Source organism: Hemitrygon akajei, chromosome 9, assembly GCF_048418815.1.
Source record: "Hemitrygon akajei chromosome 9, sHemAka1.3, whole genome shotgun sequence".
Taxonomy (NCBI): domain Eukaryota; kingdom Metazoa; phylum Chordata; class Chondrichthyes; order Myliobatiformes; family Dasyatidae; genus Hemitrygon; species Hemitrygon akajei.
In genome coordinates this window covers 96777709-96802485 of record NC_133132.1, presented here as the reverse complement: position 1 = coordinate 96802485, position 24777 = coordinate 96777709, and the positions used below count along the sequence as shown (strand labels likewise).

Here is a 24777-nt window from a genome sequence, read left to right as displayed (position 1 = left end):
CTGGCCCTACCCCAACCCCACCTCCATCACCCTGCATCTGTCCGCTCTACTCATCACCTCCCCAGCCCCTCCCCCCACCTGTCCATCCAGCATCTTCTTCATCTTCTTGGGGTTTTATGGCAGTTGGCAAACAGAGTGCATTACCGCCACCTTCTGAACTGGAGTGTGGGCCAGGATATTTAACCCCCAATGAAGTGCGTTACCGCCACCTTCTGAACTGGAGTGTGGGCCAGGATACTTAACCCCCAATGAAGTGCGTTACCGCCACCTTCTGAACTGGAGTGTGGGCCAGGATATTTAACCCCTAATGAAGTGCGTTACCGCCACCTTCTGAGCTGGAGTATGGGCCAGGATATTTAACCCCCAATGAAGTGCGTTACCGCCACCTTCTGAGCTGGAGTATGGGCCAGGATATTTAACCCCCAATGAAGTGCATTACCGCCACCTTCTGAACTGGAGTGTGGGCCAGGATATTTAACCCTCAATGAAGTGCGTTACCGCCACCTTCTGAACTGGAGTGTGGGCCAGGATATTTAACCCCCAATGAAGTGCATTACCGCCACCTTCTGAGCTGGAGTATGGGCCAGGATATTTAACCCCCAATGAAGTGCGTTACCGCCACCTTCTGAACTGGAGTGTGGGCCAGGATATTTAACCCCCAATGAAGTGCGTTACCGCCACCTTCTGAACTGGAGTGTGGGCCAGGATATTTAACCCCCAATGAAGTGCGTTACCGCCACCTTCTGAGCTGGAGTGTGGGCCAGGATATTTAACCCCCAATGAAGTGCGTTACCGCCACCTTCTGAACTGGAGTGTGGGCCAGGATATTTAACCCCCAATGAAGTGCGTTACCGCCACCTTCTGAACTGGAGTGTGGGCCAGGATATTTAACCCCCAATGAAGTGCGTTACCGCCACCTTCTGAACTGGAGTGTGGGCCAGGATATTTAACCCCCAATGAAGTGCGTTACCGCCACCTTCTGAACTGGAGTGTGGGCCAGGATATTTAACCCCCAATGAAGTGCGTTACCGCCACCTTCTGAACTGGAGTGTGGGCCAGGATATTTAACCCCCAATGAAGTGCATTACCGCCACCTTCTGAGCTGGAGTATGGGCCAGGATATTTAACCCCCAATGAAGTGCGTTACCGCCACCTTCTGAACTGGAGTGTGGGCCAGGATATTTAACCCCCAATGAAGTGCGTTACCGCCACCTTCTGAACTGGAGTGTGGGCCAGGATATTTAACCCCCAATGAAGTGCGTTACCGCCACCTTCTGAGCTGGAGTGTGGGCCAGGATATTTAACCCCCAATGAAGTGCGTTACCGCCACCTTCTGAACTGGAGTGTGGGCCAGGATATTTAACCCCCAATGAAGTGCGTTACCGCCACCTTCTGAACTGGAGTGTGGGCCAGGATATTTAACCCCCAATGAAGTGCGTTACCGCCACCTTCTGAACTGGAGTGTGGGCCAGGATATTTAACCCCCAATGAAGTGCGTTACCGCCACCTTCTGAACTGGAGTGTGGGCCAGGATATTTAACCCCCAATGAAGTGCGTTACCGCCACCTTCTGAACTGGAGTGTGGGCCAGGATATTTAACCCCCAATGAAGTGCGTTACCGCCACCTTCTGAACTGGAGTGTGGGCCAGGATATTTAACCCCCAATGAAGTGCGTTACCGCCACCTTCTGAACTGGAGTGTGGGCCAGGATATTTAACCCCCAATGAAGTGCGTTACCGCCACCTTCTGAACTGGAGTGTGGGCCAGGATATTTAACCCCCAATGAAGTGCGTTACCGCCACCTTCTGAGCTGGAGTGTGGGCCAGGATATTTAACCCCCAATGAAGTGCGTTACCGCCACCTTCTGAACTGGAGTGTGGGCCAGGATATTTAACCCCCAATGAAGTGCGTTACCGCCACCTTCTGAACTGGAGTGTGGGCCAGGATATTTAACCCCTAATGAAGTGTATTACCGTCACCTACTGAACTGGAGTGTGGGCCAGGATATTTAACCCCCAATGAAGTGCGTTACCGCCACCTTCTGAGCTGGAGTGTGGGCCAGGATATTTAAACTGGATTTATATTTGGATCAAATTCTATAAAAAAGACCTGTCTTCTTAAGGAACTGCACTATAGATTTAAAGCAATAATTCTGTGATCCTTTCTGCAAAATATTGTTAGGTAAATTGAGATTTCCTCGTGTTTGTATTCATTTATCCTCGCCTGTTTTTTAATGTTAAGCTCAGGCACCATGAATTCTACCCCTAATCTACTATTACCATTTTTGAAGTATCTGTGTACATTTGTAATGTACTTTCGAATAACTTAAGATCCACTTCTGGTGTTTCACACAGCCACGGAGTTGCTGCAGGAAAAGGCACTCACTGCCTTATTTCTGCTTTTTCTTCAATAGTCCATGCAAAACTTCTGATTTTCTTTCTTTCCTTTTCCCAGCATGAATCTAAAAGCTGTGTAGTTGCCCCATCCACCACGGTCTCACCCTCTTCTCACTTCAACCACTCCACCTCCTCCCCTGACCCTTTAGCCCCGCCCACCACTGGTCTCCTCCACTGGCCACGCCCTTCCCCAGCTCTGGCCCCGCCCACTCCTTTCCTCACCTAAACCCCGCCCCTATCACCGTGAGAGATCGGCCCCACCCCCCGTTCTCACCACCCACTGGCCCCGCCTCCGAGTTTATACCCCCTTTGACCCCGCCCCATCCGGGTCGACACCTGCTCTGGGCCCGCCCCCAGACCTGGCTCCGCCCCTCCTCTCCCCACCCCCACCCCCACCCCACTACTTGTCTGTAGTTGACGGCGGACGTGGAGCGCAGCATCGCGGCCTGGGTGAGTTTGTGGAACTGCTGATGGAACAAAGGCCGCGGCCTAGCCGGTTGCGTGACAGTGAATGCCGGGAGGCCCGGCCCCGTGAGGCAGCGTTTGGCTGTTGTCGCTGGCTGAGCTGGCGCCGCGCCCGAAGGCCTGACGCTGCTCTTTGCGGCCAGGCCAGGGAGACAACCGGCTCTCCCTGTGTCTGAAAGTTCAGCCTGCGTGCAATTCAGCACCGAGGGCAAGGGCCCGGTATGAGGCCCGGCTTCCCGGATCCCGGCGGTGAGAGTTGGCGGGAGAGACGCCTCCAGTTCGGGTAGTGATCTTTGGAGGGGCTTCTGCTCACAGGGGAGTGGGGGCAGGATTGTGTTGGGTAGTATAGAGTTTGGGTGGGAGGTATGGGCTTGGAGAGTGAGGGAGAGGGGTGGTTATCAGGTGAATTGGGTGGTTGTGAGGTGGGTGAGGTGACAGGGCAGGTTGTGGCTAGAAAATCAAAATCAAGTCAGAATGAGGTTTATTATCACTGACATGTTGTGAAATTTGTTGTTTAGTGACAATAGTACAAACAATACACAACATATTGCTATAAGTTACCACAAGAAATATTTAAAAAGTGAGGTCCCGTTCATGGGTCCATGGACCATTCAGAAATCTGATGGAGGGGAGGAAGCTGTTCCTAAAACTTGTGAGCGTGAACTTCAGGCTCCTGTACCTCTCAGATGGTACTAATGAAAGAGGACATATTCTGGTGGTGGAGGTCCTTAGTGGCGGATGTTGTCTTCTTGATGTATCACCTTTCAAAGATGTTTTCAATAGTGCCCATGATGGAACTGGCTGAGTTAACAACCCTCTGCTTTTTTTTCTAATTATGTGTATTTGTGCCTTCGTACCAGATAGTGATGCAACAAGTCAGAATGTTCTCCATGGTATTTCTGTAAAATTTTGATGGAGTCTTTGACATACCAAATCTCCTCAAAATATTGGCTGCTGGTATGTATTCTTTGTAATTACACTGTGTTGAGCCCAGGATAGATCTTCAGAGATGTGGACACCAAGAACATGAATCTGCACACGCATTCCACCGCTGACATTCCACACTCATTCCAACATTGAGAGTGAGGTTGTTGCGACACCACTCAGCCTGTCCTGTTTGCCTCGTTGTCACTCTCTGAGATTCTGTCAACAACAGCTGTGTCATCAGGGAATTTATAGGTGGCATTTGAGCTGTACCTAGCCCCACACTCATGACAGTAAACAGTGGGCAAAGCACACACTCTTGAGGTGCGCCAATGTTGATTGTCAGTGAGGAGGAGAGAGGCAAGTGTAGGGATTGTTAGGTGAGAGGGGTGGTGTGGAGAGAGCTAGGTGCCTTGGATGAGGTCAGATGAGAAGGCTGAGTAAGATGTTTGAGAACAAGGGGTTTGGTGAGGAGGGTAAGTGTGTGGGTTGGAATAATTAGTGTCCTTGCCATCTGAATGTCTCTTGGTACGTTCTCCCTGTGGAATGAGGTGGTTTTACCTGGGTGCTCTGCTTTTCTCCAACAGTCCAAAGATGTACCAGGTTGGTTAATGAGGACGCTGGAATTAAGGAGATTGAGAGGGGATCTGATTGAAACATATAAGATTATTAAGGGATTGGACAAGATAGAGGCAGGAAATATGTTCCAGATGCTGGGAGAGGGCATGGTTTGAGAATAAGGGGTAGGTCATTTAGGACAGAGTTAAGGAAAAACAACTTCTCCCAGAGAGTTGTGGGGGTCTGGAATGCACTGCCTCGGAAGGCAGTGGAGGCCAATTCTCTGGATGCTTTCAAGAAGGAGCTAGATAGATGGATAAGGGGAATCAAGGGATATGGGGACAAGGCAGGAACCGGGTATTGAGAGTAGATAATCAGCCATGATCTCAAAATGGTGGTGAGGCTCGAAGGGCTGAATGGTCTACTTCTGCACCTGTTGTCTATTATCTATTGTCTATTGACTTGAGTATCTTCAATTCCACAGTCAGTTCCTTGGCTTTACCAACATTGAGAGTGAGGTTGTTGCGACACCATTCAGCCTGTCCTGTTTGCCTTGTTGTCACTCTCTGAGATTCTGTCAACAACAGCTGTGTCATCAGGGAATTTATAGGTGGCATTTGAGCTGTACCTAGCCCCACACTCATGACAGTAAACAGTGGGCAAAGCACACACTCTTGAGGTGCGCCAATGTTGATTGTCAGTGAGGAGGAGAGAGGCAAGTGTAGGGATTGTTAGGTGAGAGGGGTGGTGTGGAGAGAGCCAGGTGCCTTGGGTGAGGTCAGGTGAGAAGGCTGAGTAAGATGTTTGAGAACAAGGGGTTTGGTGAGGAGGGTAGGTGTGTGGGTTGGGATGATTAGTGTCCTTGCCATCTGAATGTCTCTTGGTACGTTCTCCCTGTGGAATGAGGTGGTTTTACCTGGGTGCTCTGCTTTTCTCCAACAGTCCAAAGATATACCAGGTTGGTTAATTGGTAAGTTGTTCCGTGATTAAGTTAGGGTTAATCGGGTTTGTCAGTGCTTGTTGGGGTGGTGTGGCTGGAAAGGTCTGGAAGGGTATATCCACTCTGTCATAAATAGATCAGAATCAGGTTTATTATCACAGGTATGTGATGTGAAATTTGTTAACTTAGCAGCAGCAGTTCAATGCAATACATAATCTAGCAGAGAGAGAGAAAAAATAATAAAATAAAACAATAATAAATAAACGAGTAAATCAATTACGTATATTGAATAGATTATTAAAAATGTGCAAAAACAAATACTGCGTATTTTAAAAAAAAGTAAGGTTGTTTGCAAAGCTTCAAATTCCATTTAGAAATCGGATGGCAGAGGGGAAGAAGCTGTTCCTGAATCGCTGAGTGTGTGCCTTCAGGCTTCTGTATCTCCTACCTGATGGTAGCAGTGAGAAAAGGGCATGCCCTGGGTGCTGGAGGTCTTTAATAATGAACGCTGCCTTTCTGAGACACCGCTCCCTAAAGATGTCCTGGGTACTTTGTAGGCTAGTGCCCAAGATGGAGCTGACTAGATTTACAGCCTTCTGCAGTAGCCCCTCCATACCAGACAGTGATGCAGCCTGTCAGAATGCTCTCCACGGTACAACTATAGAAGTTTTTGAGTGTATCTGTTGACATGTATTTGACAAAATAAAATAAATAACAAAATGACGAAGTATAAAATCATGAGGTATGTCAGGAAGCTACATGGAGTCCTATGATTGTCACGCAAGTATTAATAATGGATAGATATTGGGTTGCTTACAGGGCTATAGATAATTAAGTCATATATTGAATATTGTCAGGGTTATTGCTATGATTATTAATGAGAGAATTTAAAAGTTTAGGATCTGAGATTTGTAATATTGCAGTGGTTATATTTATAGTTTATATGGTTAGGTCTATAATGTTGGGAATTTAAAAGGATGGGTGGTGTGCTATTTTTCAGCCTGTCAAATTGACAGTTGATGAAGAGGTTTACAGATGTGTCATTTAGGACTCAAGATGAGACTTTCTACAAGGTTGAGGCGATTAATTTTTTTTTTTACCCCACACATCTGTGAATGTTTTTAGATACTCAGTTTTACGTAAAGCTGAGGTGGATGGGTTTTCAGACATTGTACCAAGGGAGCAAGGGAGGTACAGAACATTGGACTTGAGCCTATTGAATGTCAGTCTGGCATCAAGGCACAGCTAATGCTGGATCATGCTTGCAAAACCTTCTGTCAGTATGGTGAGGGGATTATGAGGGTTATTTTGAGGGTGGGTATTATTGGTGTATTCTTGGTTTAGATTGCACAGAGCTATGAATGTAGGAGTATTGTGCATGATAGGAGCATGATACATATTTTCTGAACAAGATCGCCTGCAAGGTAAATACCATCTTAGTTCAAATGTTTAATGGCAACTTCATTGTCAGTACACTGGAATTTACTTAGGACATTGCCTTAGGTAAGATTGTGGTTGTCTTCCAGAATGTTGTTTGATTTTCTACTGTACTGCATTATTCCTCTAACTGCCCAATATGGAAGTGTAACACTGGGTGGTAAACATGAGCCCCTTCACGATTTTAACTTGAATCTATAGGGTTGAACTTAAAAGTCATGCTCCAATGTTAGTCCAGTGTAGGTCTGTAGTCCAGTGTAGCTTTCTCTGTTTTTTTTTTGATTACGTAGTTCAGTCTAGTTTTTGTACTGTGTCATGTAACACCATGGTCCTGAAAAACGTTGTCTCATTTTTACTATGCACTGTACCAGCAGTTATGGTTGAAGTGACAATAAAAGTTGACTTGACTTGACTTGACTTGGCCCAGCAACCCACATAACGCTAGCCTAATCACAGGACAATTGGTATGTCAATGGAATGTGGAAGGAAACTGCAGCTCCTGGACGAAACCATACATTTCCTGGGGAGAACGTACAAACTCCTTACAGATTGCTGGGATTGAACTGTGAGCTCTGTCGTCCTGAGCTGTAATAGTGTGGTGCTAACCACTGCGCTGCCTTGGCGGTCTTTTAAAATGGGATCTTTTGGGGTGGCACAGCAACACAGCTAGTAGAGCTGCTGTCTCAGGGCCAATAACCTGCATTCAATCCTGATTCCACCCACTGCTTGGACTTCTTCTCTTGTTTTCTCTTCCTCCCGCGTCTCAGTGATGGGGATTGTTAGGAGAACTGGGCACTGTAAATCGTACCCAGTGAGTAATGGGAATGGTGGAATCTGAGGGGAGTTGACTCAATTATAAGGAAAACTACTGTGGGGTATGGGGCGGCCTGGTAGTGTAATCATTTTGGAGGATGAGTGATTGCTGATCAGGGTTCATTTCCCGCTGCTGTCGGTAAAGAGTTTGTACATTCTTCCCGTGATCACTTGGGTTTCCATTGAGTGCTCCGGCTTCCTCCTATATTCCAAAGACGTACGGTTCGAGTTACTGAGTTGTGAATTGGTGCCAGAAGTGTAGTGACACTTATGGGCTGACCCCCATCACATTGCAAACAATGCTGCAAATAAAGCATTTCACTGGCAGCTTAGACAAATAAAGCTTATCTTTTACCGCTAAGGGACAGAATAGGTTCAGTGTGCTGAATAGCCTCTTTCAATGTTGTATGAATCTGACGTGGGATGAAGCTTGATGAGAATCATTAAACTGTTTTATTTCTACAGGCAACAAGTGTACATACAGAGTAGCATTAAAGGCATTTTTCACTTAATAAATCTTGCTTCATTCTTAGAAGCAAGAAAAGATAATGAACCAAGAGGCCTTGTTTCCTTTTGTGGACTGATTTAGTTGTTTTCTGACTAATGTGTGAAGTGAATCTTTAGTTCCAGTTCTGGCTCTTGATTTGCAATTTTTTGTTCACAATCCCATTTCTAAATCAAGGACTTTGTTTCATGTCTTTGTTGTCTTTAGATTGGAGTATTCCAGCACACCCTGGCCAATGTCACTTCTTCTGCTTTGAGACCAGCCAGATTTCAGTTGCCCTGACTGCACTGTGTTCTACTCTCACTCAGCCCTCTAACTTCCATTGACACCTCTTTGATTTTTAAATTCTCATTGTGGTCGTATAATCTCTCCGCAAATGTGCCCTTTGTTATGTAACCTTTAGTAATAAATGTTGGCTTGAAGTGATTTTTCCAGATTTGCTGACTCCCTTGCCCCAAAACTATACTTACAGGGAAGAACATTTACATTACTTGAACTCTTGCCTTCCATTTATCCACTGCAGTATTGGCAACCATGCCTTGCATTGCCACTTATTGATTTCCAAAAGCTCAGCCCCCTCTCTCTTCCTTTGAATACTCCTTAGAATCTATCTCTTTGACCAATTTGATAGCTTTCCTTAATGCATAAGCTAGAAATGTTTGAACAGGATATTTATAATATCTTTCTGTTCCTGTGTAGTGCTTTGGAGTGTTTTTAGTACATAAAATGTACTCTGTAGATGGAACAAATACAGAGTGCTGGAGGAGCACAGCAGGTCAAGCAGCATCTATGGAGAGAAATAACAGTAGACATTTCAGGCTGAGATCCTTCATCAGGGACCTTTTGAGTTTAAAGGGGCAGGAGCAGGCAGAAACAGTGGACCTAGCTGGACAGTCAGGTTTGTGGATCTTGGGTAGGAAGTAGAAACAAGCAGTGTGGGGTAAGGGATCTGCGGTTGGTGGAATTGGATGGGAGATCAACAGAGTTGATGAATTTGGTAAAGGTGCAAGAGACAATGGCCTGATATTCCTTAGTGAGGTCCTGTTCAAGGGGTAGGTAAGAGGAGGTTGTCTGAGAATTGCCGCTTGACCTTAGGTAGAGATCAGTGCTGATGAAGAGTCTTGGACTGAAATGGTAATTGTTTATTCCTCTCCAAAGACACTATTCTACCTGCTGTGTTCCAGTATCTGCAGAATCTTTGTCTTTATAGATGGAAGTTGCTTTGTTAATTCTGTCAGCCAGATGTTATCTGTGAGCTGCTTTTAAGTGCTGGATTTTCCATGAATCCCAAGGCATTTTTTCTCTAATGACGTTCCGTGTAAATTAGGTTATCCTCGCCACAATGGGCTTGAATTTTTAAAACATGAACACAATCCTGGAAATACACAGTAGGTCAGACCACATCTGTGGGAAGAGAAGCAGGTGATATTTTAGGTTGAAGGCCTTCATTAGAAGGGCTTGAATTTTTGTTGACTACAAGATGTCCTCTTTATAGGGATGTCACCCCTTTTTAATGTTGCTCAGTGGATTTGATGTAAAATTATGGTTTCTAGTTGAATTACTTTGAAATGTACTGAGTAGTGGAATTTTCCATGCTAGTTCAGGCAGTTGTTCATTGAATTACAGAAATGAGCCCCTTTAACTCATCTTGTCAATGCTGACTCTAATGCCTATCTACCCATTATGCCCCCTACTGTTTGCCCCCATTAGCCCTTTATGTCTTTATATGGCTTTTTTAAAATCCCTGTCAAATACCTTTTTTGAATGCTGTAATTGTGTCTGCGTTCACCACTTATGCAAGCTCCTAACGTGTTGTATGAAATTTCGGGCCTTTAAAAAGTTGTAAATATTTGATTTTTTTAAAACACAAGCCTGCACTAATGTTGATGCCATCCTAAAGTAATCATATCTGCCTGCATGTGGTCTGTCTCCCTCCGACTATTGTTTAATGCTTCTTAAATATCTGCTGCCATTTCCCCTGAGAGTAACTTCCAGGAGCCTACCATCGCGTTTCAAAAAACAAACTTGAGATCGTTGGTCCTGTTGAGCTTCTGGTCAGTTCAGATGGTGCATTTGGTCATTGAATGTCAAAGAGTAGCTAGATTCTGTAATGAAGATGGTCACATTCTGGTGGTAATAACATAAGCCACTTGTCACACTAAGGCAAATGTTGTTCAGGTTTGGCTGCATGCAGATATTGCAAACACGAGATTCTGCAGATGCTGAAAATCTTGAGGAACACACACAAAATGCTGGAGGAACTCAGCAAGTCAGGCAGCATCAATGGAGAGGAATTTACAGTTGATGTTTCGGGCCAAGACCCTTCACCAGTGGTGATGAAAGATCTTGGCCTATAGCATCGAATGTGGACATTGTTGCTTCATTATCTGAGGAATTATAGAAGTGGGAAATCACCAGGATGAAGTTGTTGGAAGCAGATGAACAGAGCTGCTGTCTTAGTTCTGACCATCCTGGCTCAATCCTGAACTTTACTGTCTGGGGTTTGCATGTTTTCCCTGAGGTTTCAGCTTCTTCCCAGATCTCGAGATTAACTGTCCACTATAAATCTTGGCCAGTTAGTGGTAGAATCTGGTGGTGGGAATGTGTGGAGAGTATGTAACAGAGAAGAATCAGTGAGGGAAGGGGATCTGTTAGCTAGCATTGATGTTTTAAATGTTAAAAGGAATTGAGCCTTGAGCAATATACTGACATTCAAGTGAGTTCTGAGACTATGATTAACATCTGGTTGTCTATCTTCCTTTGAGTTGGTTGTGACTCCAGTCAGTGCCGAGTCCTGTTCCACATTGACTTCTGTCCTACGTGTGCCGCTTGTTGCCTCAGAATAGAAGGACGTTCTTTCAAAACAGCGGTGAGGACTGCCTGTCTCTACGAATATTCCTCCTGGTCAGGTAAAGTAGGCTGTGAGAAGGCCCCCAGAATGACCCTCCTCTGCCCCAACTTTGCTCTACATCATCTAAAGGTGCCAGAGAGTGGTGGGTCTGTGGAAGCCAAAAGTTCATTGGGTATATTTAAAATCAGCGTTTAATAGGTTCTTGATTAGTAAGGGTGCTGAAGGTTACGGGGGTGAAGGCAAGAAAATGAGGTTGAAAGGGAAAGTAAACAAGTCATAATTAAATGGTGGAGCAGACATGTTGGGCATAGGGCCTAATTCTGCTCCTCTGTCTTACAGCCACACTCAATTAGATATTCCCCAAACGTCAAGAGCGGTCATTTATCTTGCCTCTGTAATTGGGTCTTATAAATATTGATGGCACCTGGTTGAATCAAACTGAGCAGTGGTGAGCATGTCATTGGATGATAACACCATAAAACGTAGCAGATTTAGGCCATTTGGTCCATAGAGTCTGCTCCACCATTCCATCATGGAAATTCTGTGCTGAGTGCAGATTGGTATGAAATTAGCTGAAAGGGTTTGGCCCTTTTCTAATATTGTCTGATCAAGTAGACCCAAATGTTCTTTTTTAAAAAAAAATTCCCGTTCATGTATTTTCTTTTAAACAGACTTTATTAAAGCATCAACAAAACACTTAAATTAAAATGTTGTTCTCCTTGCTCAGGAGCACCTGTGCTGTCCACCTGTTCCAGAAGCCCTATGTGAGCCATTAGATACTGTGATCTCTCTCTTGGGAAACGGGACACAAACTGCAAAGGAGTGGACCTGGCAGCCTACTGCCTGTCTATAAATATCCCTCCTGGGTTGAGAAGGTCCCCCCGAATGACCATCCCCGCCTCATCTAGAGTTGAAGGTTAACTTTATTTATCTGGATACCAGAGAGCCCGAATCGAATATTCAGTGGTTGCAGCCTCTAGTTCCTCGGACTTTTCCAGACCATAGAAGCAATTTTTCAACAGTCCCTGAACCAACTTAAAAACTTGGGACTGCTCTGCAACCTCGAGGCAATATCAGCAGTATAAAGGGGGAGAACTCGGGCAGAAAGAGATCTAAGGTAGGAATCCTCAACACCAGACAGCAGGAAATGATGAGCAAATCTCAGTGTGTGGGAACAGTCAGTAGGAGAAGTCCCCTCCATGTGGTAAGGAGGGCATTTCAAAGGGTTGGCTCCAGTTATACGGGAGCAGTTCTGGCTGAGCTTGGATCAGCTCATTCGGTAATGCCCCACGATCTTGAGCCCCTTTGACACTCACAGTGAGGAGGCTGATGCAGGCTCTGGCTGTGATCCTTGGAGCTGCATAGTTTGATGCTGTGCTATCTTCTCCACCACCCTGGTAATTGGGCAGGTGGCACTCAGACTGAAGTCTTTCATGTCCCAGACTCTGAAATGGTGCTGATGCAGCACAGTCGTGAACAGCACTGTGCAAACGCTTTAGGCACATGTAAAAAAAATCTGTAAAGTGAAGATGCTTTAAAAAAATAATGAAATGGGGGGACGTCACGTGATGACGTAGGATCGAGACGTGGAAATCCAGCTCTCCCGTAAAAAAAAAAGAATAAATTAATGTTTAAGTGAAGAAAAGTTAGTAAATATTTTCTAAAAACTATGTCTAAACTACTCAGGATTTACCTTAGATATGCCTCCTAAACAGACAAAGAAGAAAACTTCTACTTTGCAGACAGTACAAGCTGGGCTGGCCACCATGAAGAAGCCTTGGACTAAAGTGCATCTTACCTCCGGCGATATAGAACAGGAATTAGCTGCAACATCAACAGTTTCCAAGAAGGAACAACAGGAACAGTGCTTGCGCGCAGGAAAGGGCATGCGCAAACATGAGCAAATTGAACTACAAATCCCAGCTACGATTGGAAGTGGAAGTGAAAATGAACCCGAGGAGGATTTGGATTCTCTGGAACATACAGATGAAGATGAGGAGGTAAAAGAAGAACAACAGGAAAAGGTTGGAGGTGGAAGATATTCTGGAGACATAAGAGAAGCTTTGGTGCAAATAATGCATGAATTAAAAGAATTAAAAACATTAAAAATAATAAAAGAAGATATTAAAAATATGAAGACTATGTTTGATAAAATGGTGAAAAAACAGGAGAAAACAGACAAGAAAGTTAAAAAGCTGGAAAAAATAACGGGAGACACTATTGATAGAGTGAATAAAATGGAAGATAATATTCTTGCCTGGACATCAGAAAGAAAATGACTTGGAAAAAATAGACGTGCTTGAAAATTTTAGTAGATGAAATAATATTAAAATTGTTGGTCTTAAAGAAGGGATAGAGGGAGAGGATCCAATAAAATTTTTTCAAAAATGGATCCCGGAAAATTTGGAAATGGAAGAGGGAACCCAGTTGATTGAAATCGAAAGGGTCCACAGAGCCTTAAGACCAAAACCTCAACCTGATAAAAACCCACGATCAATCTTGATAAAATGCTTAAGATATCAAGATAAAGAAAAGATCCTGAAGGCGGCTGCCCAATGTGCCAGAAAGAGAAATGAGCCATTGATGATAGAAGGGAAAGCAGTTCTTTTCTATCCTGGTATAAGTTATGACCTTTTGAAGAGAAAGAAGGAATTTTACCCAGCGAAAAAAGTTTTATGGGAAAAGGGTTATAAATTTATATTGTGCCACCCGGCAACACTGGTAATTTTTTTGGATGACGGAAAAAGAAGATTTTTTACTGATCATCTTGATGCAGAGGAGTTTGCACAAGAACTCCCAAATATTCACTAGACACAGTAAAGATTTAAAAATGAAACAGATTAAAGATGAAGATGGGGACACCGAAGTGAGTTGATGGACATTAAGGACAGAAGAATATTTAAATATACTTTTAATTATATGATACAGGGGGAGAAAGGTAAAAATTTGAGAAATATTAATCGAGAGTAGTGATATTATTTTTTCTTATCTTATATATACTTTTTTCATGTTACGAGGGAGCTGGGGGAACTTCGGATCGATCGCTATGGGATTCACGTGTGTAATCATGGCGTTTGCCATGACCCGCACAATGGAGGGGGATAATGTTGTGTATTTTTTGATTCACAACATTAGCAGGGTTTTTTTTCTTTATTTATTTTTCTTTCTTTGCCTGGATGATCGGAGGGGAGACACATAGCAACATGGAGAATTTTAAAATAATGACTCATTTACTGAATTTTTAATGTTTTAATGTTAATGGGCTTAATGGACCGGTGAAAAGAAAAAGAATTTTAACATACATTAAGAAAATGAAAATAGATATAGCTTTTATACAAGAAACACATTTAACAGAGATAGTACATCAGAAATTAAAGAGAGATTGGGTCGGAAATGTTATAGCAGCTTCATTTAATTCAAAAGCGAGGGGAGTTGCAATTTTGATCAACAAAACTTTACCAATTAAAATACAAAATGTATTAATTGATTCTGCGGGAAGATATGTAATTATACATTGTCAAATCTTTTCAGAACTATGGACTCTTATGAATATTTATGCACCAAATGAAAATGATGTAAAATTTATACAAGAGGCTTTTTTGAATTTGGCTGATGTGCACGATAAAATATTAATAGGTGGAGACTTTAACTTTTGTCTAGACCCAGTTTTAGATAGGTCAACAAAGGTTGTTACAAAACCAAAAGTAGCAAAATTAACTTTTTCATTGATGAAAGATTTAAATTTAATTGATATATGGAGAAGAATTAGCCCAAGAGAAAGAGATTATTCATTGTATTCAAATAGACATAAAACTTATTCAAGGATAGATTTTTTCCTACTATCAGCGAATATTCAAGACAGAGTGAAAAATATGGAATATAAAGCAAGAATATTGTCAGATAATTCCCCTTTGATAATGACAATGATAATGATGGATAAGGAGGAATCGATTTACAGATGGAGATTTAATTCAATATTATTAAAACGTCAAGATTTTTGTGATTTTGTGAAAAAACAGATTCAGTTTTTTTTAGATACAGACACATTCAGTTGATGATACATTTATATTATGGGAAGCAATGAAGGCATATTTGAGAGGCCAGATAATAAGTTATACTTCTAAAATTAAGAAGGAATATATGGTAGAAATAGATCAATTGGAAAAAGAGATTACAAAATTAGAAAAAGAATCTCAAAGATATATGACAGAAGAAAAACAAAGGCAACTTGTTAATAAGAAGCTACAATATAATACACTTTAGACATATCGAACAGAAAAAGCAATTATGAGAACTAAACAGAGATATTATGAACTAGGTGAAAGATCACACAAGATTCTTGCTTGGCAGTTAAAAACAGACCAGGCCTCCAAACCGATAAATGCAATTAGAACAAGTGTAAATAAAATTACTTACAAACCTTTAGAAATCAATGAAACTTTAAATTTTTTTTTATTCTGAACTGTATCAATCAGAATCACAAAATGATATTGTTGAGATAGAAAGGTTTTTATCACAAATAACTCTCCCAAAATTGAATTCGGAAGAACAGAAGGGATTAGATGTGCCTTTTACATTAAAAGAGGTTGAAGAAGCTCTAGGATCACTTCAGAGTAATAAATCTCCAGGAGAAGATGGTTTTCCGCCTGAATTTTACAAAAAGTTTAAAGATTTATTAATTTCTCCTTTTATGGAGCTAATACACCAAGCGGAAAGAACGCATAAACTTCCAGAATCTTTTTTGACAGCTATTTTAATAGTATTGCCAAAAAAAGACAGAGATCTTTTAAAGCCAACATCATATAGACCTATTTCTTTGTTGAAGACGGACTATAAAATAATAGCAAAGATTTTATCTAATAGATTATCTAAATACTTACCAAAATTAATACACATGGACCAAACAGGGTTTATTAAAAATAGACAATCGGCAGATAATGTAACTCGGTTACTTAGCATAATTCATTTGGCACAAACGAGGGAAGAAATGAGTGTGGCAGTTGCTTTGGATGCAGAAAAAGCATTTGATAGATTAGAATGGGATTTTTTATTTAAGGTATTGGAAAAATATGGATTAGGAGTATCTTTTATAAAATGGATTAAAACCTTAAATACTAACCCCAAAGCTAAAGTGGTGACAAATGGCCAAATTTCAACATCATTTCAGTTAACAAGGTCAACTAGATAAGGTAGTCCATTATCACCTGCTTTATTTGTGTTGGTGATGGAACCATTAGCTGAATTAATTAGAACTGACTCAGATATTATGGGTTTCAGAGTTAATCAGGAGGAATATAAGATTAACTTATTTGCTGATGGTGTTCTGATTTATCTAACTAACCCATTGCATTCGTTGCATAAATTATCTTTTAGATTGGAAGAATATGGGAAAATATCGGGGTATAAAATAAATTGGGATAAAAATGAAATTCTATCCCTTACTAAAGGAGCTTATAGTCAATGTCGATTAATAACTCAATTTAGATGGCCGATAAATGGTATAAAGTATTTAGGTATAAGAGTTGATAATGATATAAAGAATTTATATAAATTAAATTATTTGCCATTATTGAAAAAAATTCAAGAGGATCTTGATAAATGGATGATGTTACCAATAACATTAATAGGTAGAGTCAATGCTGTAAAAATGAATATATTCCCTCAATTACAATATTTATTCCAAACACTACCAATACAATTACTGGAGAGGTTTTTTCAAGAGTTAAATAAATGTGTGAGGAAATTCCTTTGGAAAGGTAAGATGTCAAGAATATCGTTGGAAAAATTGACATGGAAATTTGACCTAGGAGGGTTACAATGACCAAATTTTAAGAATTATTACAAAGCAAATCAACTTACTTTTTTACACTACTTGGTCTTGTTTTAAAATTCAACCTTTTTGGGCAAATTTAAGAGTTTTACTGGAACAAATTATTGGAATACAACTTGCACATAATCCAACATTTTTACTAGGCGATATTGAAGGGATAAAATTGAAATCCAAATTGAATAAATATCAAAGAATTCATAAAAATTGCTTTGAGAGTAGCCAAAAAGGCTATTGCAGTTACTTGGAAATCGGATTCATACTTAAGTATAGATCGTTGGAAGAATGAAATTTTTAGCTGCATTCCACTTGAAAAAAATTACTTACAATTTAAGAGATAAATATGAAATATTTCTGAAAATTTGGTGCCATTATTTACAAAAAATAGCATTAAATATGTAGGTGCTCCGAAGATAAAATTATTGGTTATCTGGGGAAAGAAATAAATCTATATATTAAAGCTATTATGAACTCCGTGGAGCATGTGGGGATCTTCCGATATCCAGGCATTCTGTCTTTCTTTTTTCTTTTTTTTCTATAGGGATATGTTAGGGGGGAGGGGTCAAGGGGAGGGGGGGAAGGGTCGATAATTTTTTTCTTTCTGTAACCTATTTGAAAATTCAATAAAAAAAATGAAATGAAAAGTTCCTAAATATCAAAAAAGTTGCTATAAAAAGCCATAAACAGTAAATACAAATAAATCAAATAAATATTTGGTGTCACCACCCTTTGCTTTTAAAACTGCATCAGTTCACTTGGGTACACTGTCATGCAGTTTTACAAGAAAATTCGCTGGTAGGTTGTTCCAAACATCTTGAAGTACTTGTCACAGTTATTCTGCAGACTTTGGCTGTCTCACTTGCTTCTGTTTCTCCAGGTAATCCCAGACAGCCTCGATGATGTTGAGATCAAGGCTCTGAGGAGGCCATACCATCTGAAACCATATATAAAAAAATCTAGGGTACCTAAGAATTTTGCACAGTACTGTACTGGTTAGCATAACGCTATTACAGTGCCAGTGACCTGGGTTCAATTCCGCTGCTGCCTGTGAGAAGTTTTATGTTCTCCCGCTGACCAGTTGGGTTTCCTCCAGGTGCTCTGGTTTTCTCCCACATTCCAAAGAAGTACGAGTTAGTAAGTTGTGGGTGCGCTATCACAGAGCCACACACCATGGAAACTGCTCATCAACCATCAAGCACCCATTTATCTTGATACCATTTTATTCTGAGCACTCTACTGTCAACTCTTCCCCATATTCCACCACTCATCTTCGCACACAAGTGGCAACGTAATGCAGCCAATTAATCTGCAAACTTGTATATTTTGGGGTGTGAGAGGAAACTGGAGCGTCTGGAGGAAGTGGTTAGCACCTGTGACCCAAGTACAATTCTGCTGCTGTCTGTAAGAAGTTTGTAAGTTCTCCCTGTGACCGCATGGATTTCCTCCAGCTGCTCTGGTTTCCTGCCACATTCCAAAGACGTATGCATTTGTGGTTTCTTGGGCCAGAAGGGTGTAATCGGGTTGCGTGGGCTTATTATGCTGAAGGGCCGTTACCATTCGGTATCTCAAAATAAGGCAGGCAGTGGCAGTGCTGCAGTGATACTGGGGCAGGTTGGCCACAACTGTGCTTGTTCTGAGCACTAGTCCTCAGCATGATGCCCTGATCAGTGGTTTCAACCTGAAGTGTCATCAATTCTTTTCCCCCAACCATTGGGCTGCGGAGCGGTACCAGGCTGTGGCCTGGTGGTTGGGGCCCAGTGCCCTAGCAGATACTTCGGATTCACAGTTTGATAGGTTGGTTATGTATGGCATGCTTGTCTTTATTAGTTGAAGTATTGAGTTCGAAAGTCAGAGTTATGTTGTAGCTGTATAAAACTTTAGTTAGGCCACATCTGGCGTTTTGCATATAGTTCTGGTTGCCACGTTATAGGAAGGATGTCAAGGCTTTGGAGAAGGTGCAGAATAAGTTTACCAGGATGTTGCCTGGTTTAGAGGGCATGTGCTATAACAAGAGGCTGGACAAACTTTGGTTGTTTTCTCTGGAGTGGCAGAGGCTGAGGGGAGATCTGATAGAGGGTTAAAGAGACAGAAGGTTAATATTTTTTCCCATGTTTGAAATGTCTAATACCAGAGGGAATGCATTTTAAATTAGAGGGTGTAATTTCAAAGGATATATGGGGCACAAGTTTTTTTACACAGTGGTGGGTGCCTAGAATGCGCTGGGTGGGGTGGTGGTAGAGGCAGCTGCATCAGAGATTTTTAAGAGATGTTTAGATAGGTACATGCACGTGAGAAAAATGGAAGATATGGACATTGTGTGGGCAGAAGTGATGAGTTTAGTTCACTATTTGATTAATAAATTAATTGGTTTGGCACAACATTGTAGGCCGAAGGGCCTGTTCCTGCGCTCTACTGTTCTGTGATTTCAGCATCTGTAGTCTCTTATAGTTGGGATGTCGACAGGACTCAGTTTTTGCCTATTTAGTGACCCTTGACATTTCTAAGTGAGCAAAATCAGTTGACACACTGCTTTCTGAGCATTAAATTGAGGGCAAAGAAGAGTGAATATTTACTACAGTAGGGTAGGTGCACACTTTGAGTATTTGTTGGGTTGAGGTGTTTATGACGCAGGAATCATTAACTGGGAGTCGTTATTAACTTCTACTCATTAATATATCAATTACATGCCAGTCACTGGCAGAATGGGATGTTGCTCTGTCACCTGTGAATAATTCAAAAATAATGTTGCATATGCTTAATAGGTAAGGTATATCTGCAGAGGGACAACCAGAGAACCTTCCAGATTGGTGATCCTTCGTTACATATCTAAATCCTTCCAGATATGAGCAGCTTCATGGATCACATCATATGAAAAATCTTAAGTGCCTGTTTGTGTTTCACTGAAACCTGAATGAGGAGAAAAGTTGGGAGGTATAATTATCTGGGAACAAAAATGCTGCATGAGTGTTGCAAGGCTGATTCTAACATGGTAGTGCATTGGCTAGCATAACGCTGCCAGCGCTCTGGGTTCAATTCCTGCCACTGTCTGTAAGGAGTTGATACAAACGATGCATTTCACTGTATGTTTTGATGTACAAGTGACAAATAACAGCTAATCTTTAAACTTTGTGTTTAGAATCAATCTTGCAACACTGCTCTAGATTTGTCCTCCTTCCCCTAAAACCACTTAATTGATCAGTTGGCTCAGAGTGCACTGTTCATGAAGGTATTTTCTTTGCCGTGTTCACGTGGGAGAAGCAGTCACAAGTTAACAGAATGTGGCAGAATAAGCTGTGAATATTCGAGCTGTTGTGGGCTGGTGGTGAGGTGGCATCCACTCTAGACTGCGAGGCAAATAATCCCAGGTTTGAATCTGGCTGGTTCCTTGCACATTTTCTATCTGTGTTGGGTTGAGCGTCGAACTAGCAACTTGTCCTCATTAAAAATAGACAAATGCTAAGGAAACGGCAAAAATTGCTATCCGATGTGCCACAAGGCACGAGAAAGAACAACAAAATTTAGAGCTGTCACCATTGTTGGCATCATTCTGACCATAAGACAAAGGAGCGGAATCAGGCCATTTGGCCCATTGAGTCTGCTACACCTTTTCATTATGGTTGATTTATTATCCCTCTCGGCACCATTCTGTCTCCTGAGTACAGGCCCAGAGCCATTAAATGCTTCTCATATGTCAACCATTTCATTCCTGGAAATCATTTTTGTGAACCTCCTGTGGACCTCCTCCAACGTCAGCACATCCTTTCTTTGATAAGAGGCCCAAAACTGCTCACAATATTCAAAGTGCAGTTTGACAAATGCCTTATAAAACCTCAGCATTACGTCCTTGCTTTTATGTTCTGATCCTCTTGACTGCGTGGCTGAGAAACTGTTGCAGGGGGCAAGGGTTCAAATTTCTGGATCATTGGAATCTCTTCTGGAGAAGGCATGACCTGTACAAAAGGGATGAGTTACACCTGAATGTGAGGGGGACAATATCCTTGCGATCAGGTTTGTTAGAGCTGTTGAGGGTTTAAACTATTTTGGCAGGGGAATGGAACTGTAGTGATAGGACTGAAGTTAGGGTTGTTGGTTTACGAGCAGAGGTGGTGCATAGTGAGGCTGTCAGGAAGGACATGCAGATGATTGGGCAAAATTGCAGTCGGTGGGATGAGTTGCAATGTAAAAGGGTGGATAAAATCAAAAAGGGTGTTGGATACAGGATTTTATATTTGAATGCACACCGTATTTGGAGTAAAGGAGATGATCTTGTAGCACAGTTAGAGATTGGCATGTATGATTTTGTGGGCATTGCTGAGGCGTGGCTGAAAGAAGATTATAGTTGGAAGCTTAACATCCAAGGATACACGTATTGATAAGACAGGCAGGTAGGCAGAGGTAGTGGTGTAGCTCTGTTGAAAATAAATGAAATCAAGTATTTAGAAAAAGTTGACAGGATCAGAAGATGTAGAATCCTTATGGGTAGGATTGGTTCTGGAATGGTTATAGAATACTGGAAAATTGAAAATTGCCACTCCGCTCTTCAAGAAGGGAAGAAGGCAGAAGAGTGGAAACTATAGGCCAGTTAGCTTGACCTCAGTGGTTGGAAGACATTGGAGTCGATTATTAAGGATGTGGTTTCGGGTTACTTGGAGGATCATGACAAAATAGGTGTCAGCATGGTTTCCTTATTGGAAAATCTTGCCTGACACACCTGTTAGAATTATTTGAGGAAATAACAAGAAGGATAGACGCAGGAGAATCGGTTGATGATATATACTTGAATTTTTCAGAAGGCCTTTGACAAGGTGCCACACATGAAAATGCTTAACAAGATAAGAGCCCATGGTATTACAGGATCGATACTAGTATGGATAGTGTATTGGCTAATTGGCAGGAAGCAAAGAGTGGTAATAAAGGGAGCCTTTTCTGATTGGCAGCCAGTGACTAGTGGTAATCTGCAGGGGTTGGTGTTGGTCAATGATTTGGATGTGTAATTGGTAGCTTTGTTGTCAAGTTTGCAGATGATATGAAGATAGGTGGAGATACAGGTAGTGCTGAGGAAGCAGGGAGACTCAGAGGAACTTGGACAGATGAGAATGGGCAAAGAAGTAGCAAGTGGAATACAGTGTTGGGAAGTATAAGGCCGTACACTTTGCTAGAAGGAATAGAAGTTTTGACTATTTTCTAAATGGGGGTATGGGATGTGGTGGGGTGGAATTCAAAAATCTGAGGTGCAAAAGGACTTGGGAGTCGATGCTGAGGCTTTCTAAGACATTGGTGAGGCCTCACTTGGTGTACTGTGAGCAGCTTTGGACCCCTTATCTAAGAAAGGATACACTGACATTGGAGAGGGTTAGAGGAGGTTCACGAGAATAATTCTGGGAATGAAAGGCGTATTGTATGAGGGCTGATTGACTCTGGGTCTTTATTCACTGGGGTTTAGAAGAATTACTGGTGATTGCATTGAAACCTATCGAATGATTAAAGGCCTAGATAGAGTGGATGAGGAGAGAATATTTCCTATGGTGGGGAAGTCTAGGACCAGAAGCACAGCCTCAGAATAGAGGGACATCCATTTAGAACGGGGATGAGGAGGAATTTCTTCAGCCAGAGGGTGGTGAATCTGTGGAATTTGCTGCCACAGGTGGCTGTAGAGGCCAGGTCATTGGGTGTATTTAAGGCGGAGGTTGATGGGTTCTAGATTAGGCAGGGTGTGAAAGGTTACAAAGAGAAGGCAGTAGAATGGGGTTGAGAGGGAAATTGATTAGCCTTGAGGAAATAGTGGAACAGACTTGATGGGCCAAATGGCCTAATTCAGCTCCTATGTCTTATTGGCTGAATGCTAACATTGCTTTTGCCTTCTTTACCATTGACTCATACTACAAGTTAACCTTTAGGGAATCATGCATGAGGGAATCCCAAGACCCTTTGCTCCTCTGATCTTTGAATTTTCTCCCCATTTATAAAATAGTCAATGCTTTTATTCCTTTTACTAACGAGTATGACGATACATTTCCCTACACCGTATTCCATCCACCACCTCTTTGCCTATTCTCCTAAGTTCTTCTGCTCACTTCCTCAACACTACCCACCCCACCACCTATGTTCATATAATTTGCAAATTGGCCATAAAGTTATTAATTATGCCACCCAAATCATTGGCATATAACATGAAAATAAGCAGTCTCAACACTGACCCCTGCAGAACACCTCTAGTCACTTACAGCAAACCATAAGTCCCCTATGTTCCCACTATTCGCCTCCTGTCAGTCAGCTAAGCTTTCCTTTCTTTCCTGTATTGCCGTGGGCTCTTATCTTGTTAAGCAGCCTCATGTGCAGCACCTTGTCAAAAGCCTTCTGAAAATCTAAGTAAACAACATTCACTGACTTTTTTTTACTCAAAGAATTCCAACAGATTTGTCAGGCATGATTACCCCATAAGGAAACCGTGCTGACTTTGGCTTCTTTTACCATGCGCCTCCAAGTACCCCAAAGCCTCATCCTTAGTAATGGACTCCAACCTCTTTCTAACCACTGAGGTCAGATTAACTGGCCTATAATTTCCTTTCTTCTGGCACCCTTCTTAAAAAATTAAATAATATTTGCAATTTTCCAATCCTCCAGAACCATTCCAGAATCCAGTGATTCTTGAAAGATCATTACTAATGCCTCCTAACCTCTTCAGCTACTTCTTTCAGAATCCTGGGGTGCAGTCTATCTGGTCCAGGTGACTTGTAGGAAGTACACTCTCTTCTGACCCCTGATATTTGAATTTTGGGCACAGTGATGATATCTTCCACATGAAGACTGTTGCAAAATGCTGTTTAGTTCACTCACCATTTCTTTGTCTCCAGCGGTCTGATATTCATTCTCTCACCTTGCTTTTACTCTTTATACATCTGAAAAAACATTTGGTATCCTCTTTTATATTATTGACTACCTTACTGCATTCATTTTTTCTCTTTATGACTTTTTAGATGCCTTTAGTTGATTTTTGAAAGCTTCCCAATTCTCTAACTTGCCACTAATTTTTGCTATATTATATGCCCTTACTTTTATGCTGTTTTTTGACATCCCTTTTCAGCCACGGTTGCCTTGTCTACCCTTTACAGTGCTTCCTGTTTTTTGTGAGGTATCTATCCTATGCTTTCGAATTGCTCCCAGGAACTCCCACCATTTCTGTTCTTCCATCATCCCTGCTATTGTCCCCTTCCAGCTGACTGGCCAGCTCTGCTTGTGTGTTTTCCAATTGCAAATTCAGCTTTCATTTCTATAGAATCATTAGCTTAGTGAAAGTATCCCAGGGGACTCCACAACATGCAATCAAGCAAAATTTAAAACCAGGTCACAATGGGCACAGTGGGTAAGTGGCGAGAAACCCGGTAAATTAGATATTCGCAGAGCGATGGACTTATTCACAGAACATGGACGTGTAACAGACAGTGGAGAAGGGAGGGAAACTCGGGATGTCAGAGGCCAAAGTTGTAGGGGGTGTCTTAGGTTTAAGGTGAGGAGTAAGAGGATTAGAGGGGACATGAAGTTACAATGTAACACTGAAAAGGTGGTGATACTTGCAGTCAAGACGGATATTTGGCATAGAAAGCTATGGGTCAAGTGGTGGTAAATGGGACTGGTACAGATGGCAAGGACATGGTGTTTTGTCTCTGCAATCTAACAACTGTACTGGAGGCCCATAACTCTGGCAAGTCATTCTTTACAGTACAAACCTTTGCTTCCTACTCCCTGGTTTAACAGATACCTTATGAGACAGTGTTTGCTCAGGGACCCACATTTGCCTTCATGTTTTATATCCATCTGTATTCAACTCTTCATCTATTTTTATAATTTCTTGCTAGTTTAATCTAATTTTTTTCACCATTATCATTTTCTTGGACATCTTTTGGGAAATCTGGAAAGGCTCCCAATGTCAGGTCCGAAGCAAGAAAAGAGGAATAACCAACAAAACAGTGAACAAAGTTTACAATGCATTGGCCTTTCCTTTGCTCATCCCAGCCCCTCCCACTGGGCATAGGAAAGGACTCAACATTGTAAAGGCAGAGG

General features: G+C 41.9%; 1 protein-coding gene across 5 annotated transcripts in view; it reads left to right on the top strand.

Moving 5' to 3' along the window:
• Positions 1–2769: 2769 nt before the first annotated feature.
• The window catches only part of fbxo30a (F-box protein 30a), a 37411-nt gene continuing 15403 nt past the window's right edge, over positions 2770–24777 (top strand). The window contains exon 1 of one of the 5 annotated variants that reach the window (XM_073056559.1): positions 2770–2846. Coding sequence is in view for 2 of the 5 variants with exons in the window: in XM_073056563.1 (XP_072912664.1) it covers positions 3083–3144 (62 nt within the window). In the remaining 3 variants the exon portion in view is untranslated. Of the gene's footprint in view, positions 2847–2983; positions 3145–5234; positions 5314–24777 lie in introns of those variants that run through there. The other 4 variants (XM_073056563.1, XM_073056558.1, XM_073056562.1 and 1 more) reach the window with 4 other exon arrangements.